Source organism: Mus musculus, chromosome 14 (assembly GCF_000001635.26).
Source record: "Mus musculus strain C57BL/6J chromosome 14, GRCm38.p6 C57BL/6J".
Taxonomy (NCBI): domain Eukaryota; kingdom Metazoa; phylum Chordata; class Mammalia; order Rodentia; family Muridae; genus Mus; species Mus musculus.
This window is the reverse complement of record NC_000080.6, coordinates 23,433,566-23,451,243: the sequence shown is the minus strand read 5'-3', so window position 1 is coordinate 23,451,243 and position 17,678 is coordinate 23,433,566. Positions and strand designations below refer to the sequence as shown.

The window sequence follows — 17,678 nt, the reverse complement described above, 5'->3', positions numbered from 1 at the left end:
GGTGCCAGCTCCCTCAATAGCCAAATTGCAAGCATCCTATTGTGTACCATATGTGTTTCTCCCACCGCAGCCCATATCCAGGTGGCAGAATATCAGCTTCATGTAAATTAGCCAGGAGAGGAGAGCTCTGAGGCAGGAGCTCTCGTTATTTATTTATTTTTCCGTTAATGATGTGCAAATCAGACTGATGAGGGACGGGGTCTGGCTGAAACAGATACCACCCCAGTCGATACATGACCTTACTGCTGGTTGATGGCAGCACTGTATGAACAAGGAATCCAGTCGAGGGGTCCTACATGCAGTATTGATAACATAGGTGATCTTTGATCCTTGACTCTTAGTCATAGTTTTGGAAGAAAGAGAGCTGGTTGATAGATAGAGTGGCTTTTGTTCTCTGAAATGACGCATCCAGGTCCTGTCTATGCTCTAGTGAGGCCTTTGCTCCTCCATGTTCACAAGGGCAGAGGGCAGCCCACCCCAACACACACCTTCATAACTGAACACAATATAGGGCAACACTTGCTAGGTCATGCTAGCATCGTTTAAGGAGTTTTCATGATCTTGATGAATGACCATACACACACACACACAAACACACACACAAGCCCATTTCTAAGTGTGTATCTGTGACCAAAACAAAACAAAACAAACACTAGATCACAAGTAAGTGGATACTATGTTGTCTCTTCCCTGTAAGATCAGATTGTCCAAGGTCAATCTGATCGAATGCTGCATTCCTCTGGAAAATCCAAATCAACCAGACAACGGAAGATAAAATGGTAGATTTGGTGGCCATGTGTAGAACATGGTGGCAGCAATTTTAAAATTACATGTATGGAAAGGATATGTTTTTCTTTTCCATGTTGGCAAAGGAAATAATATTACAGTATTGTTTGAGCACGAGAGAAGTCCAGCCACTTGTCTTTCAACAGTTAAAGTATAATTTTCTGGGGTCACTCTTTGCTCCTCTTTATTCCTGGCTTCACCTGGACCCATGTTTGTGGAGGAGAAATTATGGGTCCTTGCTTTTTTTTTTTTTTTTTTTTTTTGGTTTTCTGTTCTTTTGAGCGGGTGAGCATCACCAATGGTAATCTTTGTGGTGCCAAGTCAGTACACTTTTGTGGATATGAGTGTTTTCTCTATATCACTTTTATCCATCCCTTTCAAAGCATAAGTAAATAAAAATAAAGAAAAGTGTCACCACATAGGTGATGCTAATGCCAACAAGTGTTTTCAGAGCCTTCTGGAATAATCTATGGCAAGAGAAGACTGCACCAAGCCACGAGCATCAGCCCATCAGCTTGTACATAACTTCTCTCTGGACACAGGAAAAGAAAGGGCACTGCTGGAATCCAGGCACTGTTCTAGGAAAACAGATTCCAGGTTCTATGAAGAAACAATCTGCCCTCTGATAGGCCTTCTTATTGGGTGGTAACCTGAGCTATTTTCAACAAAGCCATGTGTAGTGAAATAGGTTGTAGGTTTTGTTTTTCTCCCACTGCCTCAGAAAAGACAAAAACAAACAAACAAACAAACCCCAGGAACTTGTTTGGCTTTGTATTGGCTTTCTGTGTGTAGTTGCCAGCATTAATCCTCAATGTGGCTTGGTCTCAGTGTGGAAGCACAGGAGTGCTTGTGGGAAAAGGTGTGCTGGAGGGAATGTGGATCAGACGCTGCCCCACTAAACCTAGGACTCATCCAACAAAACATTTTAAGTCCCAAACCACACTTTTTCTCTATCCTTGTGAGAAACCTAATCTTGTTCCTTTCCAATTTTGTAATGGACCAGATAAGACAATGTAGAGAGGCCTCATCTCTTCCCCACCCTCCTACCTCTGACCTGTGTTAAAGGACATTCTCTGTTGTTGGTTCCACCCATGATACTGTTTTCATGCTTTGCTGATAAACCTTGTTTTCACACACATCCTTCAAATGCTTTGAAACAAAGGTTTTATTCCTTCCTTCTTCCTGGTGTCAGTCAATTTATTATCAAATTGTTTGATTTGAAATTCTTTTCTTGTCGTTTTTGCAGAAGCCGAAAGCGGTATGCATTCTTCGTTAACTTTCCTTCCAATCTCCACCCTATGTCTTCACTCCTAACCACAGGACTAACCATTTGCCAAGAACTCAAGAAGAGAGAGATTATATATGTGTATATATATAATCTCCTTCCCTTGTCTAGTATATATATATAGTATATCTATACATATACATAATATATATATACATATATATATATCACCTGTCTCCAACTAGAATACATCAAAGTAGCCTGCTGTTGTCATTGTTTGATTTGTTGATTATTTTGGTTGATGCACTAACTTCTTTGCAGGAAAATAAAAATAAATAAATAAGCAAGCAAACAAACAAATAAGTAAATTAATGGAAAAGCAGAGTCCTATCTTCAATCATAGTACCAATGGTGGTAACAAATCCCATTACAGTTGAAAAGGAGGACAGTTCTCTCCAGCCCTCTGTGTCTGTTATCTGTATTGTCCTGATGTTGTCCTGGCGTCCATTAGATACAGGCATCATTTTGTGTTCATTGCATATCCACATTCCCAGTGACCTCCACGTCTCTCTGTTGAGTTTTCACTTTGTAGATCAGAGTTTCTGTCCTTTATCCACAAAACAGAGACCAAGCCCTTGCACTTCTTCCTCTCCTTGTATTCGTTTGGGTTAATTTTGTTTTGACTATCTAACATCTTGAGCAGTGCCAATAATAAACTGCCTAGCTATTATGTTTATGTTCTATAATAAGCATGTTTGTTGGGACAAACTCATGGGTTTCTTTTTTTCCTTGTGTGTTTGGGCATCTTTCTTAACAGGAAGTATCTAAGCTTTTACCATGTGACTTCATCCTGTTTTGCCGCTGTTTTGTGTTGCATGGAGCATGACTAAATTATCATCGATGGCATTTTAAAAAATTATTTGGGTTCAGGGGTGATTGGTGTTGTTACATTTTTTTTTTCAGCATAGTTTTTCAATAATGCAATCTCTTAGACAGTGCGGCTGAAAGTGCAATGCCAACCTGTTCACGTTCTTCTCTGTGGTGGTAGTCGCTGTCATGTGTTTGTGTTCATACTTGTGTGTGTGTATGTGCGCCTGTGTGTGCCTGTGTGTGTGCCTGTGTGTTTGTGTTGTTTGGCACTCTTTCCAATGTCAGATCTTCTGTGATTTTATTTTGTAGTAGATGTGAATAGAGGTGGCTTCCTGTCAGTTTGGTATTATTGACATGATCCAACTGCAAGAAGTTATTGCAACACTATGCATCTTCAAAGGTCCACAGTGGTTGCACCTCTGCTGTTGGCTTTTGGCCTTGGGTCCTTTTACTTTGTGGTTAAGGCATGTTGTGATGTAGGCATGACTTGTCTTAAAGTGTACCAGAAAGTATGGCTTGCTCCCAGAACCACATATCCAGTATTATCCTTCCTAGATCAGCTCTCTCTATTCTCTCTCATGAAGTTAGTCTTTTTTGTAACACAAAACAATATATTGAAATTTAAGATGATTGATAGACACTCAGGCTAAACCAGATCTTGCCAATATTGTTGTAGACCACAGTGATGGCTATTTGAGTTTGGCCTACTGGGAGCAACCTTGATTATGGTGTCTCTGTATGTAAATGGACTAGACCTATGCATATTGAAGCATGGAATACACAAACTGTGTCTTCTACACATATTCTAATGGAAATGCATGTGTCTAGTTGTGTGGGACTCCAACAGCACTTATTGTAAAGCCCAGAAGAAATGGAAAATTCAAGAGAGGTGATAAGGTTTGAGATTTGTTTTGTTTTTTATTTTCCTAAGATATGTTATAATACAGCACAAACTGCATTGCAGTTGAACTTCCTGAGAGAGGACACAAATTGGTCCAAATGAAGTTCCTGCTGACAGTAATTGTATATGCCCATGAGTGATCACATAGATATCTTCCCAGTGGTGTGATTCTTCTGGACATAGCATGGACTGAACTCCTCAATGGCTTGGATTTGCTTACTCTGTTTAATGAAGTCCCATTAGCTTGCTAGACACAACTAGGATTACAGTGTTTTCAAGTATAAACTATACCCTCACGGAAGTTGTGATATTTTCTTAATTGTTTGGGGAATGGTACACGATGCCTTGAGGGGGTGGGGGGTTGGGACATAGGCATACTTGTACACACACACACACACACACATACACACACACACACACACACACACACGCCTATTTATCCATGGTGGATTACAGTCTCCTTTAATGTATCTATTTTAGTTAAATTACCAATCATTGGTCATCTCCTCAAATAGTAAGGTTTAGGAAGATTTAAGGAAGGACAACTAAATACTCTACAGCCATTGCACCTTAAATATTAGAGAGAGGAAAAAGAAGATTTCTCCCTAGCCTAGTCAAGATTTTCCAAACTACCCCAAATTCAAGCATGGGATAGCCAATGAAATAGATTGCAAGGTAGTGTCTGCCTTAGGACCCTGTTACAGATATCTGCTGTTGAGTAGAGCCCATTCCATGTCGATGTGTTCTGCAATCAGAAACATGGGTTTCAGTTCTAAGTAAGTTGCGCTTTCAGTATGGAAACCAATTGCTCCAGCTGCCTAAGTGACTCACTGTTTACATTTGCATATTCGCATATTTATACTTCATAGCTTGGTGGTCAATCCACAAGAACTTGTGGTCGCTCCTTTGATCAGCCTGACTGATGAGAACTACAGTTTGGGTTTTTAAAAGAACAAAGTTGCTGCTTTCATTTACTTGAGAGGAAAGGAGAAACTTTGAGAACTGCAGCCAATGACTATGACATAGGCTTTTCATTCATTCTATAGCTCTGGAAAGTACCAATAGTATGTAGGAATCTAAGCTCTACTATGAGAAACTCACAAATAAATAGAGGGATCCTGTTTCTCAGTCTTCCAATCAACAGTGGTTCCTTATACCTTATAGAAAGTGTATGTTTTGCTCTTAAAGAGGATATTATACAAAAACTAAGCCTAGCTGCAGAACTAGAAAAGCAATGAGGGAAAACTTTTGGAGAAGGGATGATACAAGCCCTGAGTGGCCATCTGTCACTAGGCATTTTCAATTAAAATCAGCAAGGTCATGGTAAAAAGAGGATAATTTATACCTTTCTTAAAATGAGGAAATGTCTTCTCCTGCCAAGATGTCCTTGTTGGAATTTTGTTAATGGATATATGGGAAAGGAAGCCTCTTGATAGGACCCTGCTCTTAGAGACACATCTTGAGTTTTATCTCTGATAAGCTCATGACTTAGACCAAATTGGAGCCAGAGAACTGATTGAAAATGATGTTTGGGGAGGAGGAGTTTTGGCATCCCCTAATAACAAAATAAACTTGACATTGAATAACCCCCAGAGCTCCCAGGGACTAAACCACTAACACATGGTAGGACTCATGGCTCCAGCTGCATATGTAGCAGAGGATGGCCTAGTTGAACATCAGTGGGAGAAGAGACCCTTGGTCCTGTGAAGGCTCTATGCCCCAGTGTAGGGGAAAGCCAGGGCCAGGAAGCTAGAGTGGGTGGATTAGTGAGCATGGGGAGGGGGAAGAGAATGGGGTGGGGAGGTTTTCATAGGTCAATAGCAAACTCTAAGTCTTTTCATTGGGGGAAGAAAATGTTATTCTTGCCTAGAATTCTTATCTACGTTTCCAAGAAGGGGGCAGGGCTAAAATTTTATTTAAATGTTTTAGATTTTGAATGTAGATAACAGTTATGACATCTGCAATGCTAAACTCAGGAATGTATGTCTCCGAAGAGTCTTTGAAGCTTACAGCCTACACAGAAAATGTCTCATGTTGTAGACCCCTGGGATCACAGGCCTGCTCCTCACTACCCTTAGAACTAAGTCTAGCCTATCTGGCACAACGTTCCTTGTGATTGCGGACTTCTTCCATTTACCTCAGGGGCTGGCCTCATTCTTTTGAATCTTTCAGCTCCCCAAGACTATCTCAGCCTAATACTTCATACAGATATAACTTTAATCTTCTCAGTCTGTCCATAGGGAACATGAGGGAATTCTGGGGACAGTGAGCCATCTATCTCTTGCACATCACTGTAAAACTCAAGAAATGGGAGTGACTCTGTGTGTACCAAAGTTAATTTACAGTAGCCACTTTCCAGATGTTGTGCAGAGACCACATGTTCACAAGAGGTCAATTAACATCGAAGACAAAATGGCGAGCAGGCTGGTAAAGCTGTAACAGCTTGTTTACTCTCACTTTTTAATCACCGGCTGATATTTATAGAAACCAAAGATTAAGGGCATATTGTATCCTTAACACATAAGCATATGCCTTTATTCTCTTAGAAACATTGACACCCAGGGGTTATATATTGCATTTCCTGGATTAGGAGAGTGAGGCTTAGCTGCCTCCAAATGACCAGAGGCAGACCCCAATGGTTTCTGGATGTACGCACCTTAGTACTTCACTAACAATGCTAGAGCCTGAGACTTGAATGCCCGGTGACCTCCAGCACCAAGCAAGCCCTCTCCAGAGCACTGATTCAGTTAAAAGGCATTTGAAGACCACAATACATTCCGTTGACGTGCATTCTCTAGACTTCAAATCCCGGGATGGCACTGACCTGCATTCTCTAGACTGCCAATTCCTGGATGTCACACTATAGACCAATTCTTGCTCAGTGTACATGAAGATCGAAGGAAATAAAAAAGAAACCTCTCTTGATGGGAACCTTGAGATCACTGCATCTCACAAAAGCACTGTGGGCTGCATTGATGGGGTACAGATAATGGGGCACAAAGCATTAGGGAAGGAAACAGAGGTCTTTGCGTATACATGTCACCAATACAACGCCTGTCACATTTTATCTTTCAGATTCCATTGTTCAAATCATGATAGGACCCCACCCACCTACCCACCCAAAACCTGGGAAGTCTTCTCCCATGCTTATGTGAATTCTTAGCAAAAGGAAGACTTCCTTAACTTTTAAGAATATACTTTCAAGGCTCCAGAAGTGTGTGGAATTTTTTAAATAGATGAACTCATGTGTTATTCTGTCACGTACAGTTTTTTTTTGAAAAAAAAAAAGTTATAACTTCATCTCACAGGTTATTATTATTATTTTTTTAATAAGAAACACAGTGTTCCAGTCTATCAAGCCAGGAGACCTCTGATGAAACACAATAGACCTGGGCACTTTTGAAAGAATAAAATGATAACAATAACCATAAATGAAAAGTATTGAGTCATTTTAACATTACTTAGTTCTTTGACCAAACACTATTGTTAGCGTTACCACTCCTTTTGTGGGGAAGAACATTATGCTCTAGGTTCAGGGACTGGCCCAAAGTTACCACCTGCATACTAGAACATGGACCCTACTTCTGATTTCAGAGGCAATCACATAGGATCTGCCTTTCAGGAAAGTGGGACGAAAATGTACATCTAAAATGCCTTATTTAACTGACTTGAAAGGGAAATCAATATAAACTGTATAGTCTCACATACGCTTTGAGGAACACAAATACAATTTTTTTCATATGTATTTATCGGTAAAAAAAAACTTGAATAATCTCAAACTTCATCCCCTCATGATTGTGCTAAATCAGAGGGCTTGTGATATAAAAGTGGGGGTTAGCAGAGGGGTAATTCATTATAAGGTCTTATTGTAAAACCTCTGCCTTTTGCAGTGTATCATTAGTGCAGACTGCTGGGCCATTAGAGTAAGCTTATGGTTCCTATTTCAGAAGGCATCTCATTGCTGCTCGGGATTCTGGGGTAGAGCAGTGAACTCTTCACACTCTGCTATTATTATTGTTAATAACAGCAATGGCACAAGCCCTGTTTTCTGCTATCAGGTCTTGTTACAGCTAATGGTGGATGCTCCTGCAACCACAACAGTGATTTTGGCAGTAATGATCTGATCGCAGTTCTCCCAACAGAACAGCAGTTTTCCTGAGTCCTCCTTGTTTTGCTGCAGATAGAGGACTCCTTTGGCAACAGTGGTTTTTTTTTTTTTCTTCCCTAGAATGGTCTTACCACTAGACAAAGATCACATGTTAATTACCATCCTTCATTTTGCTTTGGGTAGCTAGGGAATTTTTTAGCTTGAGCCCAAATATCTCTTTCCCTAATCACCAGCTTTTCAGATCAAAGGCTATTGCCATTGTCTTTTGCTTCAAGTTGCTAAATTCAACATCTGCCAAGCTCAAAGCCTGCTTAAGACAGTCTAGTGCTCTGCTTTTGATCTACAGGAACTGGTTTGCTTCTCTCATTTGCTAGGTTAGGATGCATTTGTCATTACTGCTATCCCAAACCTAACTTGCTCAGCTAATCAATTTCTGGTACTAGGAGGGCAGTGTATATTTCATTTCATTCCCCTCCCTGCAAGACAAGGTAGTTGTTTTGGTTCTTTTTTCCTTTTTTTTAAGAGGTAATTTTTATTTGTCTTTAAAACACCGAGTGACCCAATGAAGGAATGCCACCTTTATATCTTATTCACACAACCCATACAGTTTTATAAAAGCAGACTGAAGTAGTTGAGGCTATCCAACAGAAGGTAGCTTTCTTTATAACTGTATATAGATCGGGTTCTTTATGCAGTCTACTTTGATGTCCTTATCAGGGTTCCAAAAGATGTATAGTTTCCTTCTACATTATATATAATATAGGTGTCTTGTACCATTCCCCATGGAAATATGTGGTATGTATATTTGTCTGTTTCTGCATCCATATAGGGGTCCCATCAATGCTATATTACCTAAGGGAGAATGGGTGTGTGTAGAGCTTCATTAGGCTGACAGTGTTTCAATACTGGCCATCAAAATCAGTTTCAGAATGGGGTACATTCTGGAGAACTGTGCTTCTGGTCAGGGGTATCTGGGGGCAGCTAAACAACTCTGTTAAACAAACCCAGACCCTAAGGCCCAGATCTGCTTTGATTTTCCTGACTTGGAGTGTATCACCTGGAGCTAAAGGATGCCATGATTGAACTAGATGTCTGGGCCAGTAAAGATCAGTCACTCAGAAAACAAAGCTGGGTGGCAGGGGGTGGTGGTGTGGGGGGAGCATTAGACTAGTGGGGCCCCTATGAAAACAGCAGGGTGGTGTTATCATCAAGGTTTTATCCTGAACATGAGCTCATACTTGTGTCTTCTTTGTTTGTTTCTGTTCACGGAGCAGAATATTAATTAACCCTGGGAACCACCTTAAGATCCAAGAAGGTACTTTAGGATTTTTCATCGCAAGTGATGCCAAAGAAGTTAAAAGGTAAGAGTTTATTTTCATCTACTTTTCTTTCTGGTCCAGCCAGGCACCTTGATGTACCAACCCCCTCGTGTTCATATGTCCAGAACTATTGAAGCCCCTTCCTTGAGCAATCTCTTCACATAGCCAGTATCTGTCTTTAAATTTGAATATTAAAGTTTTAGAATCAGGAAACCTAGTTACCTGCTCTCTTGTCTTACAAGGAAGGTACCTGAAGCCCGTAGAACATAAGTGACTTCAAGTCATTCAGATTCTGACGAGGATTCATGAGACATCTGGCCTCTTGTCTGAGGTTATTTTCTTAATACCATCTGGGTAAAATATCTCTGAATATTACAAATTTTCTCCTGTAAGTGCCGAGTAGAATTCCCAACAGTTTGGATTAATTTCTGATGGAACATTAAACTTCCCCTATTTGTGTTTGCAACTTTCTAAGCAGTGGCTAAAATTGTCAGCCTTAATCATGAAGCATCTATGGGTTCAATGTGAGGCTCAATGTTTTATGAAATTTTTATTAGTGTCTTTATTCCTGTCTAAGCAGCTTAGGGAATCATAGGGCTTTGCATTTCAGTATGGACTATCATTATATGTGATTCCACTCTGCCCATTTGAAATGTTCACTTTCAGAGACAAGTAAGCCAAGCAGGTTACTCTGTCAAACAACTGTGCTGCTCCTATCTGCTAAGCCATCTCTCCAGCCCTTCAAGTTTCTTCTTTATCTTGGCTTGGTTTACCAGCCTATGCAAAGTAATAGTATTATCAAAAAACAATAGGATGTATTTGCAAACTCTTGTTGTGCCAGTATAGAGCAATGATATTTGACAAAGCCAGGCTTATGAATTTCTTTCTTCCTATTCAACTGTAGTGAATGGGGCCATACTAGTTTAAAAAGCTTACAAGGAAAAGAGCACATGGGGTTGAGGGCTTTATTTTTTCCATCTGAGATCTCTAATAAGTTTACTCCTGCAAATTGGAGGATGATTGACATTGCTAAATTATATGGGAGAAACACATCTCTAACCATTTCATGGATAGAATATCCTGAGACAGGAGTTTATCAGGACTATCCTAGATGGAAGTTTGGGTGAGAATGGAAAGTGGGGTGTCTGAGAGAGCCCCAGCCCCAGGGGGTCTGGAATAGTTATGTCCTTGTCCAGACATGGGGCACAGAAGCCTGAAGCAGCATCTCTGCCCTAAGCATGGTAAGCAGGGAGCACAGCTGACCATACATCATGCACACCTCCCAAACAGCAAATTCAACCTGAGCTCCCATTTGTGTAATTCTATTTCCTATTGCGTCTCTCGCTAATGAATGTCACAAATACCAGGCAGCCCGGGAAACAAATTACCTCCTATATTAGGGAATGTAATATGTCTCGTTTCTGTGCTTTATGGTGTTCACAAATACATGCTGACACCATCAGCTACAACTCCAGCCTGTAATTTTCCATGGTGTGCGATGTGTCAGAGCAAATGTTGTCAGTTAGGGGGATTTCAAATAGATGAAGAATATAGAAAACTTCAGAGAGGACATTGGAAATTTGAATAAAACTAAACAAGTTTTATTTTTTTTTTAAAAAGTGAAGTAGATTATGTTGATTTCTTATTGGGTCTTCACCCTCTGCTATGGCTGAAGAAACAAGACTACAGCAGCAACAACACACACACACATATACACACACGCACACACACACTCAAGAAGTTAGTGGAATCTGGGTCATGAAGACTTTGAGGTACAAGGCTTAGAGAAAGAGGAGTGAACCCATGTAATCCCATGAGGATGCTACTCTGGGATGAGTATTTATTTGTTCATATGCTTTTAATTTGCTATTCCTAAATATTTGTCTTTTTAAATAACTTTGGAACACAATCTGGTGTCTCTCTTACCTTCTTTAGCAGATACATATTTTGTTTGAGTCATAATTAAAAATAATTGATTAGTTGCCAAGTTAAAAGAAATTGTCTGCTTTTATATTAACATTTTTAGTCCTAGTTACTTCTGAAAACATGAAATACCCCAACCTGGGAGTCATTCTCAAACTCACTCTCTCACTCACTCACTCATCCATTCACTCACTCATCCATTCACTCACTCATCCATTCACTCACTCACTCACTTACCCATTCATTCATTCACTCACTCACTCACTCACTTACTCACTCAGTCACTCATTCATTCATCCATTCACTCATTTACTCACTCACTCAGCCACTCACTCATTCATCCATTCACTCACTTACTCACTCATCCATTCACTCACTCACTCAAGTGTAGGGAGATGCTGGCAGATTGTGGAGGTAGAGTCATGTGACTCCATTTGGATTAGTCTGGGGAACATGTAGTATGTAATCATGAACTTTGTAGAAATGAAGGAGGAGTAGGAATCACAGCTGAAGCCTAGACATGGGCCATGAACCATGAGAGCAGCAGAGATGATGATTCCTCTTGCTGAGATGGGAAACACCAGAGGATCATGGAGGTGGTAGGAAATGACTTCTGTCTGGGCCACAGCAAATGGAAGGTTGGTCCCAAACATACCATGGAGTCATGATAAAGGCAGGTACATCCAAGAGTCTGCAGTTCAGGAGAAAAGAGAGCTGTAGATATCAATATGGAGCCACATTGATAGGGGTTCCTGGCAAGGAGCAGATGACCCACTTAAGTGGAAAACAAGGGCAAAGGTTTATAAAGGGGGTCGTATAAACTTGTGGACAGCAAGATGATTAAAACCAGTGAGAGACAGCAAAGCATCTTACAGGCAGCTACAGGATGGAGCTGCAGGGAGAAGGGACAAAGGTTTGGTGGTGGAAGCCTGGGGGTGGGGGTGGGGAGAAGAGGACATGGTGTGGGTGTAGTGACTACTCACTGCTTTGCTCTCCAATGGAGAAATGCTTCTGCTGCTTGCTATCTATTCCACAACCCACTAAAGAGCAACCTCATCCTTTCCCTCTTCCAGTCACCTCTGACTCTTACCAAGCAGAACTCTTGTCCACAGCAGAACAGAGGACAAGGAGACCCTAAGGCCAGCTTAGCAGGATCTGGAGGGGGTCTTTCTGTTGGTGTGTAAGCTGTTGGGATGAAGAGGATGGGAGTTGTTTTGGAGTGAGAAGATGAGCAGCAGGAGGAGAGAGGAGACACCAGGAATGGGGAAAGGCTCCTGGAATCAATATTCACGGATTTTAACTGGGACCTGTGGGATTTTGTTTCTGGGATCTCTGAGTTTACAAGGACAAGTGTGTAGCTCTACTGGAAGGGTATTGCCAAGAGAATGTGGTGGAGGCTTCCATGAGTGAGGCAGCTCCCAAAGAACGGTCACTCGGCAAAACTCAACTTGAGGCTTGAAGAATCTTCCTCTTTAATCTGAAGAATCCATGGACACCTTTAGCTCATTACTCGTCTCCCTCATTAGCCTCACCTGTCTGACTGAAGCAGCTATTTGGCTAAGTGAAAGAAGCCAGGCAGAGAAAGACAAACACTACACAATCACACTTTATATGTGAAACCTTATAAAGTCAAGTCCACAGAAGCACAGGGTAGACTGGTCAGTTCCAAAAAGCAGGGGTACAGACACCTCAGGGGATAAGGGTCAAGGGACAGAAAACATTAATTTAAGCAAGAAGATAAATGCAAGACATCATTGCAGAGTGCCATGGCCATAGTTGGTTTAAAATAGTTATTTTTGCATTTACTTATTTATTTGTGTTGAATAGATGTGAGAATTTGCTCACCTTGAAGGAAGGTGAGAAGACAGCTTTTCTCCTTCTGCCACATGGGACCCAGGGATCAAACTCAAGTTGTCAGATTTGGCATCAACTGCTGTTTCCTGCTGAGTCAACTCCCTGGCCCATAGGTTGTTGTTGTTGTTTTTGAGACAATGTATTGTGTTCATGAAAATTGCTTTTAGCAATTTTTCTTTTCAGGTAGATTTTAAAGGCTCTCACCTCACATACAAAGTAACAACTAGATGAGAGAAAATGTGTAGCCTTGCTTGATTTAGCCACTCTGTAACAGAATTTCAAAACAGCACATTGTACATCCCAAATATACATAGTTGTGTCAGTTAAAAGTAAAATGTTTAATATAAAGTGTTGGGTTTTAGTTTCTTTAGACTCATCTCTCCATCTCTTCAGAGGAACACATTCAAGATTTTTGGCGTCTGGACTTGAATCTAGATTCTGCCATTTAGCAGTATGACCTTGAACAGGCCATTTAATCTCTCCCTGCTTCAGTTTCCTTATCTGTAAAACAGAGGTAATAATTAAGCCTCTTTCAAAGGGTTGTTTAAAGATCAAATATGTTAGTGCTTCTGAAATACTGAGAGCAGCACCTGGCCTAGAGTCCGGACCCTGTAAGAGTTAGCTGTTATTACTGCTGTATTGCTGTCACTCAGGAGAGCTTCGAATGGAAAGAAGATGGCCAGAGGAAGTAGATTCAAACTTACTTGCCCTGAGTAAGAGGATGCAGCATTGCAGTGCCTTGTAGGGCAACAGCTGTCCTTTCTGATTTTGCAGAGTATATGCCATCTGACATTGGAAGGAATTGTGAAGGAGCCTCTTGAAACAAAGAGCTTTGGGCTTGCTGTAGAAATGCACACCCTGTGGAAAACATAAAAGACCTAGAATTGTGTTTATTTCTTTAGCCTCCATTGAGAAATGGCCCTGTTTATTCCTGGCACTCAGTTTCATGTTGGGAGTGGTAAAGGCGTTAAGCCCAGGATTTTGTTAGTTCCTGGATCCAGAGGGTTGGAAGGTTGTTCCAGCGAATTTTATTACCTCCCCAGTACAGATGCTTCTCTACTTATGATGGGTTTACATCCCAATAAACCATCATAATTTGAAAATAGCTCACGCCAAAACTGCATGTAACCTCCTGAACATCACACCTTATCCCAGACTGGCTAATGTATTCAAGTGCTTCAAATTAGCCTATAATTGGGCAGAACCGTTTAACACAAAGCATTGTTAATATACTTACAGAATGTTGAGTATCTTCTGTCACCTATTGACTCTTGTGTTGAAAGTTAATAACTGAGCGGTTTTATGGCCCTGCTTCTGCACCATCTCAAGTGGAAGGGCACAAGCCAACCGCCAGGTCCCCAGGTTACTCCTCTGGGTACTATTGCTGAGAAGTGCTCAGAGCATCTTAGTTCTTCTCATCCAAAGTATCTTTGGTACAACCAAAGTTCACATTGAAGTCTCAGATTGACACTAAAGTCAGATTAGGGGACATTGTCATTGTTGTTGAATGCTTCTTCTTCCAGCCCATTCAACCCAACCTTTCCTCTCCTTATCCCATTCCAGTGGTCAGCATAAAGAGAACAAAACTTTTATCCATTATATATGCTCAGAGCAAGCTATAATGGAATGGATCTAGTCAGCTTTGGAATGCAATGGGCTTTGAATCTTAGGAGAGAGTTGACAGGAACCACTGCACTCTTTGTTTCTGTAGTCCCTCCTTCCCTCCAGTGACTCTCAAGCCTTTCTTATTTTAGTTAATAAGAAACGGTGCTTTCGAAGTGATAAAGGTAGTATTTATGTCTGACTGAGGGTCATCATCCTTGAGCCCCTTAATATATATTCAACTAGACGGTTGGGATTTCAGAGTTGTTTTTAAAGTACACTCCAAAGACTCAGAGATGGTTGACCATGTGTTCCAAGGACCAGTACTCAGTGCTGTTCTCAGAAACAACAGTCACAGACCCAGTATGTGACATCAGCAGGACCTTTCTCCCCATTTCTTTGCAAAGTTTATAAAAAGAAGCACCAACTCCAATCACAGAATCCTGGGTTTGAAATGAGTGGTCTTACAACAAACATTTCCGTCTGCAGATGTCTAAACTTTTCAAAAGATGAAAGGAAATTAGGGCTGGCATGTTTCATTAATTTGGCACCACCTCGAGGGAAACGTGGTACTCATTTTACTCGGGTGGATTATGAGATGTGTCAGTTTTTCCATTCTCTTTCTCCAGGGCATTTTTTTACTGCAAGGCCTGTCATGATGACGTCACAGATCCCAAAAGAATTAAAAAATGTGGCTGCAGGCGGCGTAAGTAGTGTTTCTTTCTCCCTCTCCGCCCTGTTTCCCTTCACCACCCCTCAATTCCTTTTTCCTTCTCCTTTTCCTATTAGAAGGACATTAAACACCAAGTGCTCTCTTGAATGTGTTTATGTATTGTACCCAGCAGTTTAAAGAAACATAAATACCTGTCCTCGCTTCAAGCAGAAGATGAAAAAAGAAAAACCATCACAGTCAGTGCCTGGGTGAGAACCTAGTACCTATTGCCCACCTCTCTAGAAGTAGACATCTCTGGCCCACACAGTTAAGCATCATGGATAAAATGGAGGATACCTACAGCTATGGAAGAGGGAATGTTTTTTAATACCAGGATTTCTAGTAGCTAGGTGGTCCCTAAGTATAGACTATACATAATCCTAGTAGGAAAATGAGTCTCAGAACCTAGTCTAATCTTGAAATCAAAGCACCGGACCGCCTTTCGGTTAGAATTCTTGTAGGTTCAGATTTAGATCACCCCCAAACACAAAACTAGTACTCCCAGTAAAGCAATCAGCCACCAATGTTCAAAAGGCCATCCTTTACGTCAGTAACCTCAACGTGCCCCTACATAAGGCACATTGCTTTATGGGGCAAACTGCTCTGGTCTCAGAAGCTTCTGCATAGTCTGTCTCAGTTGTCTTCTACCAAAGCTTTCCTAGGGACCCTCAGTGACTGAGGAACACTGGCTTATGACTTCCACAGACAACACGCTGTAAAGCTGGTCTTTGCTTTGGGGAGGGCCAACCTTTTGCAGCAATTAGAACACACACCCTGGAAGAGATTGTTCTAAACATTAGAGAAAGATGAATGAAGTGATACCTCTCCTTCCATGATGACTTGAGGTTCTAAAAGCTCCTCCTGATGGTTGCTTTGGTCCTCACCATAACCCTACATAATTACCAGGGACATATTTAATCAACTTAGAGAAACAAGGACCCTTACATGTTTAGTGAGAGGTTGAAATTGCTGATAGCCATGCAGCCAGCCATCATAGATTCAAGTCTCCGAGGCCTATCTTGGTGCTGTGTTCTGAGGGCCCTGACCTTTCTGATAAGAGCAATGATAACCTTGAGTTAAATGGGTGGGAAGAGAGTTATGGAAGATCACCCCCATAAAATACATTTTTACAAGCAGAAATTAGTCAAAAGGCCACCATTTCTTCTAGGATATGCCACCCAAGGGTCTTGTCACTGAGCTGCCTGAGGGGAACGTGTTAAAACAGTAAGATAGAAAGATGGTACCACCTAAACATTAATAAGTTGGTTTCTTGGGAAATACCGATGGGAAGTACTTGGTCTAGCGAAGTTCCTGTAGAAATCCTCTCAGATACCCTTTCACACACCAGCTGAGGCCAACTTCTTTTTTTTTTTTTTTTTTTTTTTTTTTTTTGGTTTTTCGAGACAGAGTTTCTCTGTGTAGCCCTGGCTGTTCTGGAACTCACTTTGTAGACCCGGCTGCCCTCCAACTCAGAAATCCACCTGCCTCTGCCTCCCAAGTGCTGGGATTAAAGGCATGCGCCACCACACCCGGCACGGCCAACTTCTTAACATGTATATTCTGCTTCCCCCAAACTCTGTCAGCAGCCCTAGAACAATTTCCTGATTCGCTCAAACCACAAGGAACAGCACGTGAATATGAAGAAAGGACAACATGAGCTCAACTGTCAGACCCTAGGCATCACTCAGCCTTCTTACCATGTGTCTGAGAACGTAGAAGCCCAGCAGGCATCCTCAGAGTCATTTTCTTCAGAAGGAACAGGGCATCCTGAGAGTAGATTTAAACAAGGGGGAACACCAGAGCAAGATGGTGAGCTCCATAAGGAAACTCGCACAGTGGTGATGGGGGTAAAATGGCTGGAGGAATGCTGAGGTCAATAATCCATGCGAGGGAGTTTCTATAAGCTTTCATCCTTTGGGAGCCTTAGTGAAGTGGTGAGACTATGGGCTACTACTTGAGCAGCCATTCAATGTGCTTATGAGTAGCCTCTTCATGAGGTTCTCTTCTTGGTGCCAATGATGGAATGCCGAATGAGATTCTTTCCAAGCAAAGATATCTAGCAAATACAGATAAACCCATATCATCTTACCAAATGTATAAACCCATAGAGGTCCACTTGCTAAGAAGAGGACAAGGGATGTCTGAGGATATGAGGGCTCTTACTGCTTCATACTTTGGCAGGTCCTTTGGGAGGTGGTAGTGGAGATGAGATATGGGTGGGAGGAAGAGCAAGGGAATTGACTGAAAATTAGGAAGCCATTTGCAGTGTTTTGAGGATGGATAGAAGGCTGCTGGGGTCTATGACACTGGAGAGTGATGTACAAAGTGGGATCACATAGGAAGGCAGAGAAGAAGCCGACAAGCTGAATTTCAGTCCT

At 41.4% G+C, this 17,678-nt stretch overlaps 1 protein-coding gene across 55 annotated transcripts in view; it reads left to right on the top strand.

The window, feature by feature from the left end:
• Kcnma1 (potassium large conductance calcium-activated channel, subfamily M, alpha member 1) overlaps positions 1-17,678 on the top strand; it is a 712,823-nt gene that overhangs the window by 553,867 nt on the left and 141,278 nt on the right. For 29 of the 55 annotated variants that reach the window (XM_017315873.2, XM_017315871.2, XM_030247658.1 and 26 more), the window contains 2 exons: positions 9,165-9,251; positions 15,218-15,294. In XM_017315873.2, the coding sequence (XP_017171362.1) occupies positions 9,165-9,251; positions 15,218-15,294 (164 nt within the window). Of the gene's footprint in view, positions 1-2,032; positions 2,045-9,164; positions 9,252-15,217; positions 15,295-15,433; positions 16,513-17,678 lie in introns of those variants that run through there. The other 26 variants (XM_017315884.2, XM_017315878.2, XM_017315872.2 and 23 more) reach the window with 2 other exon arrangements.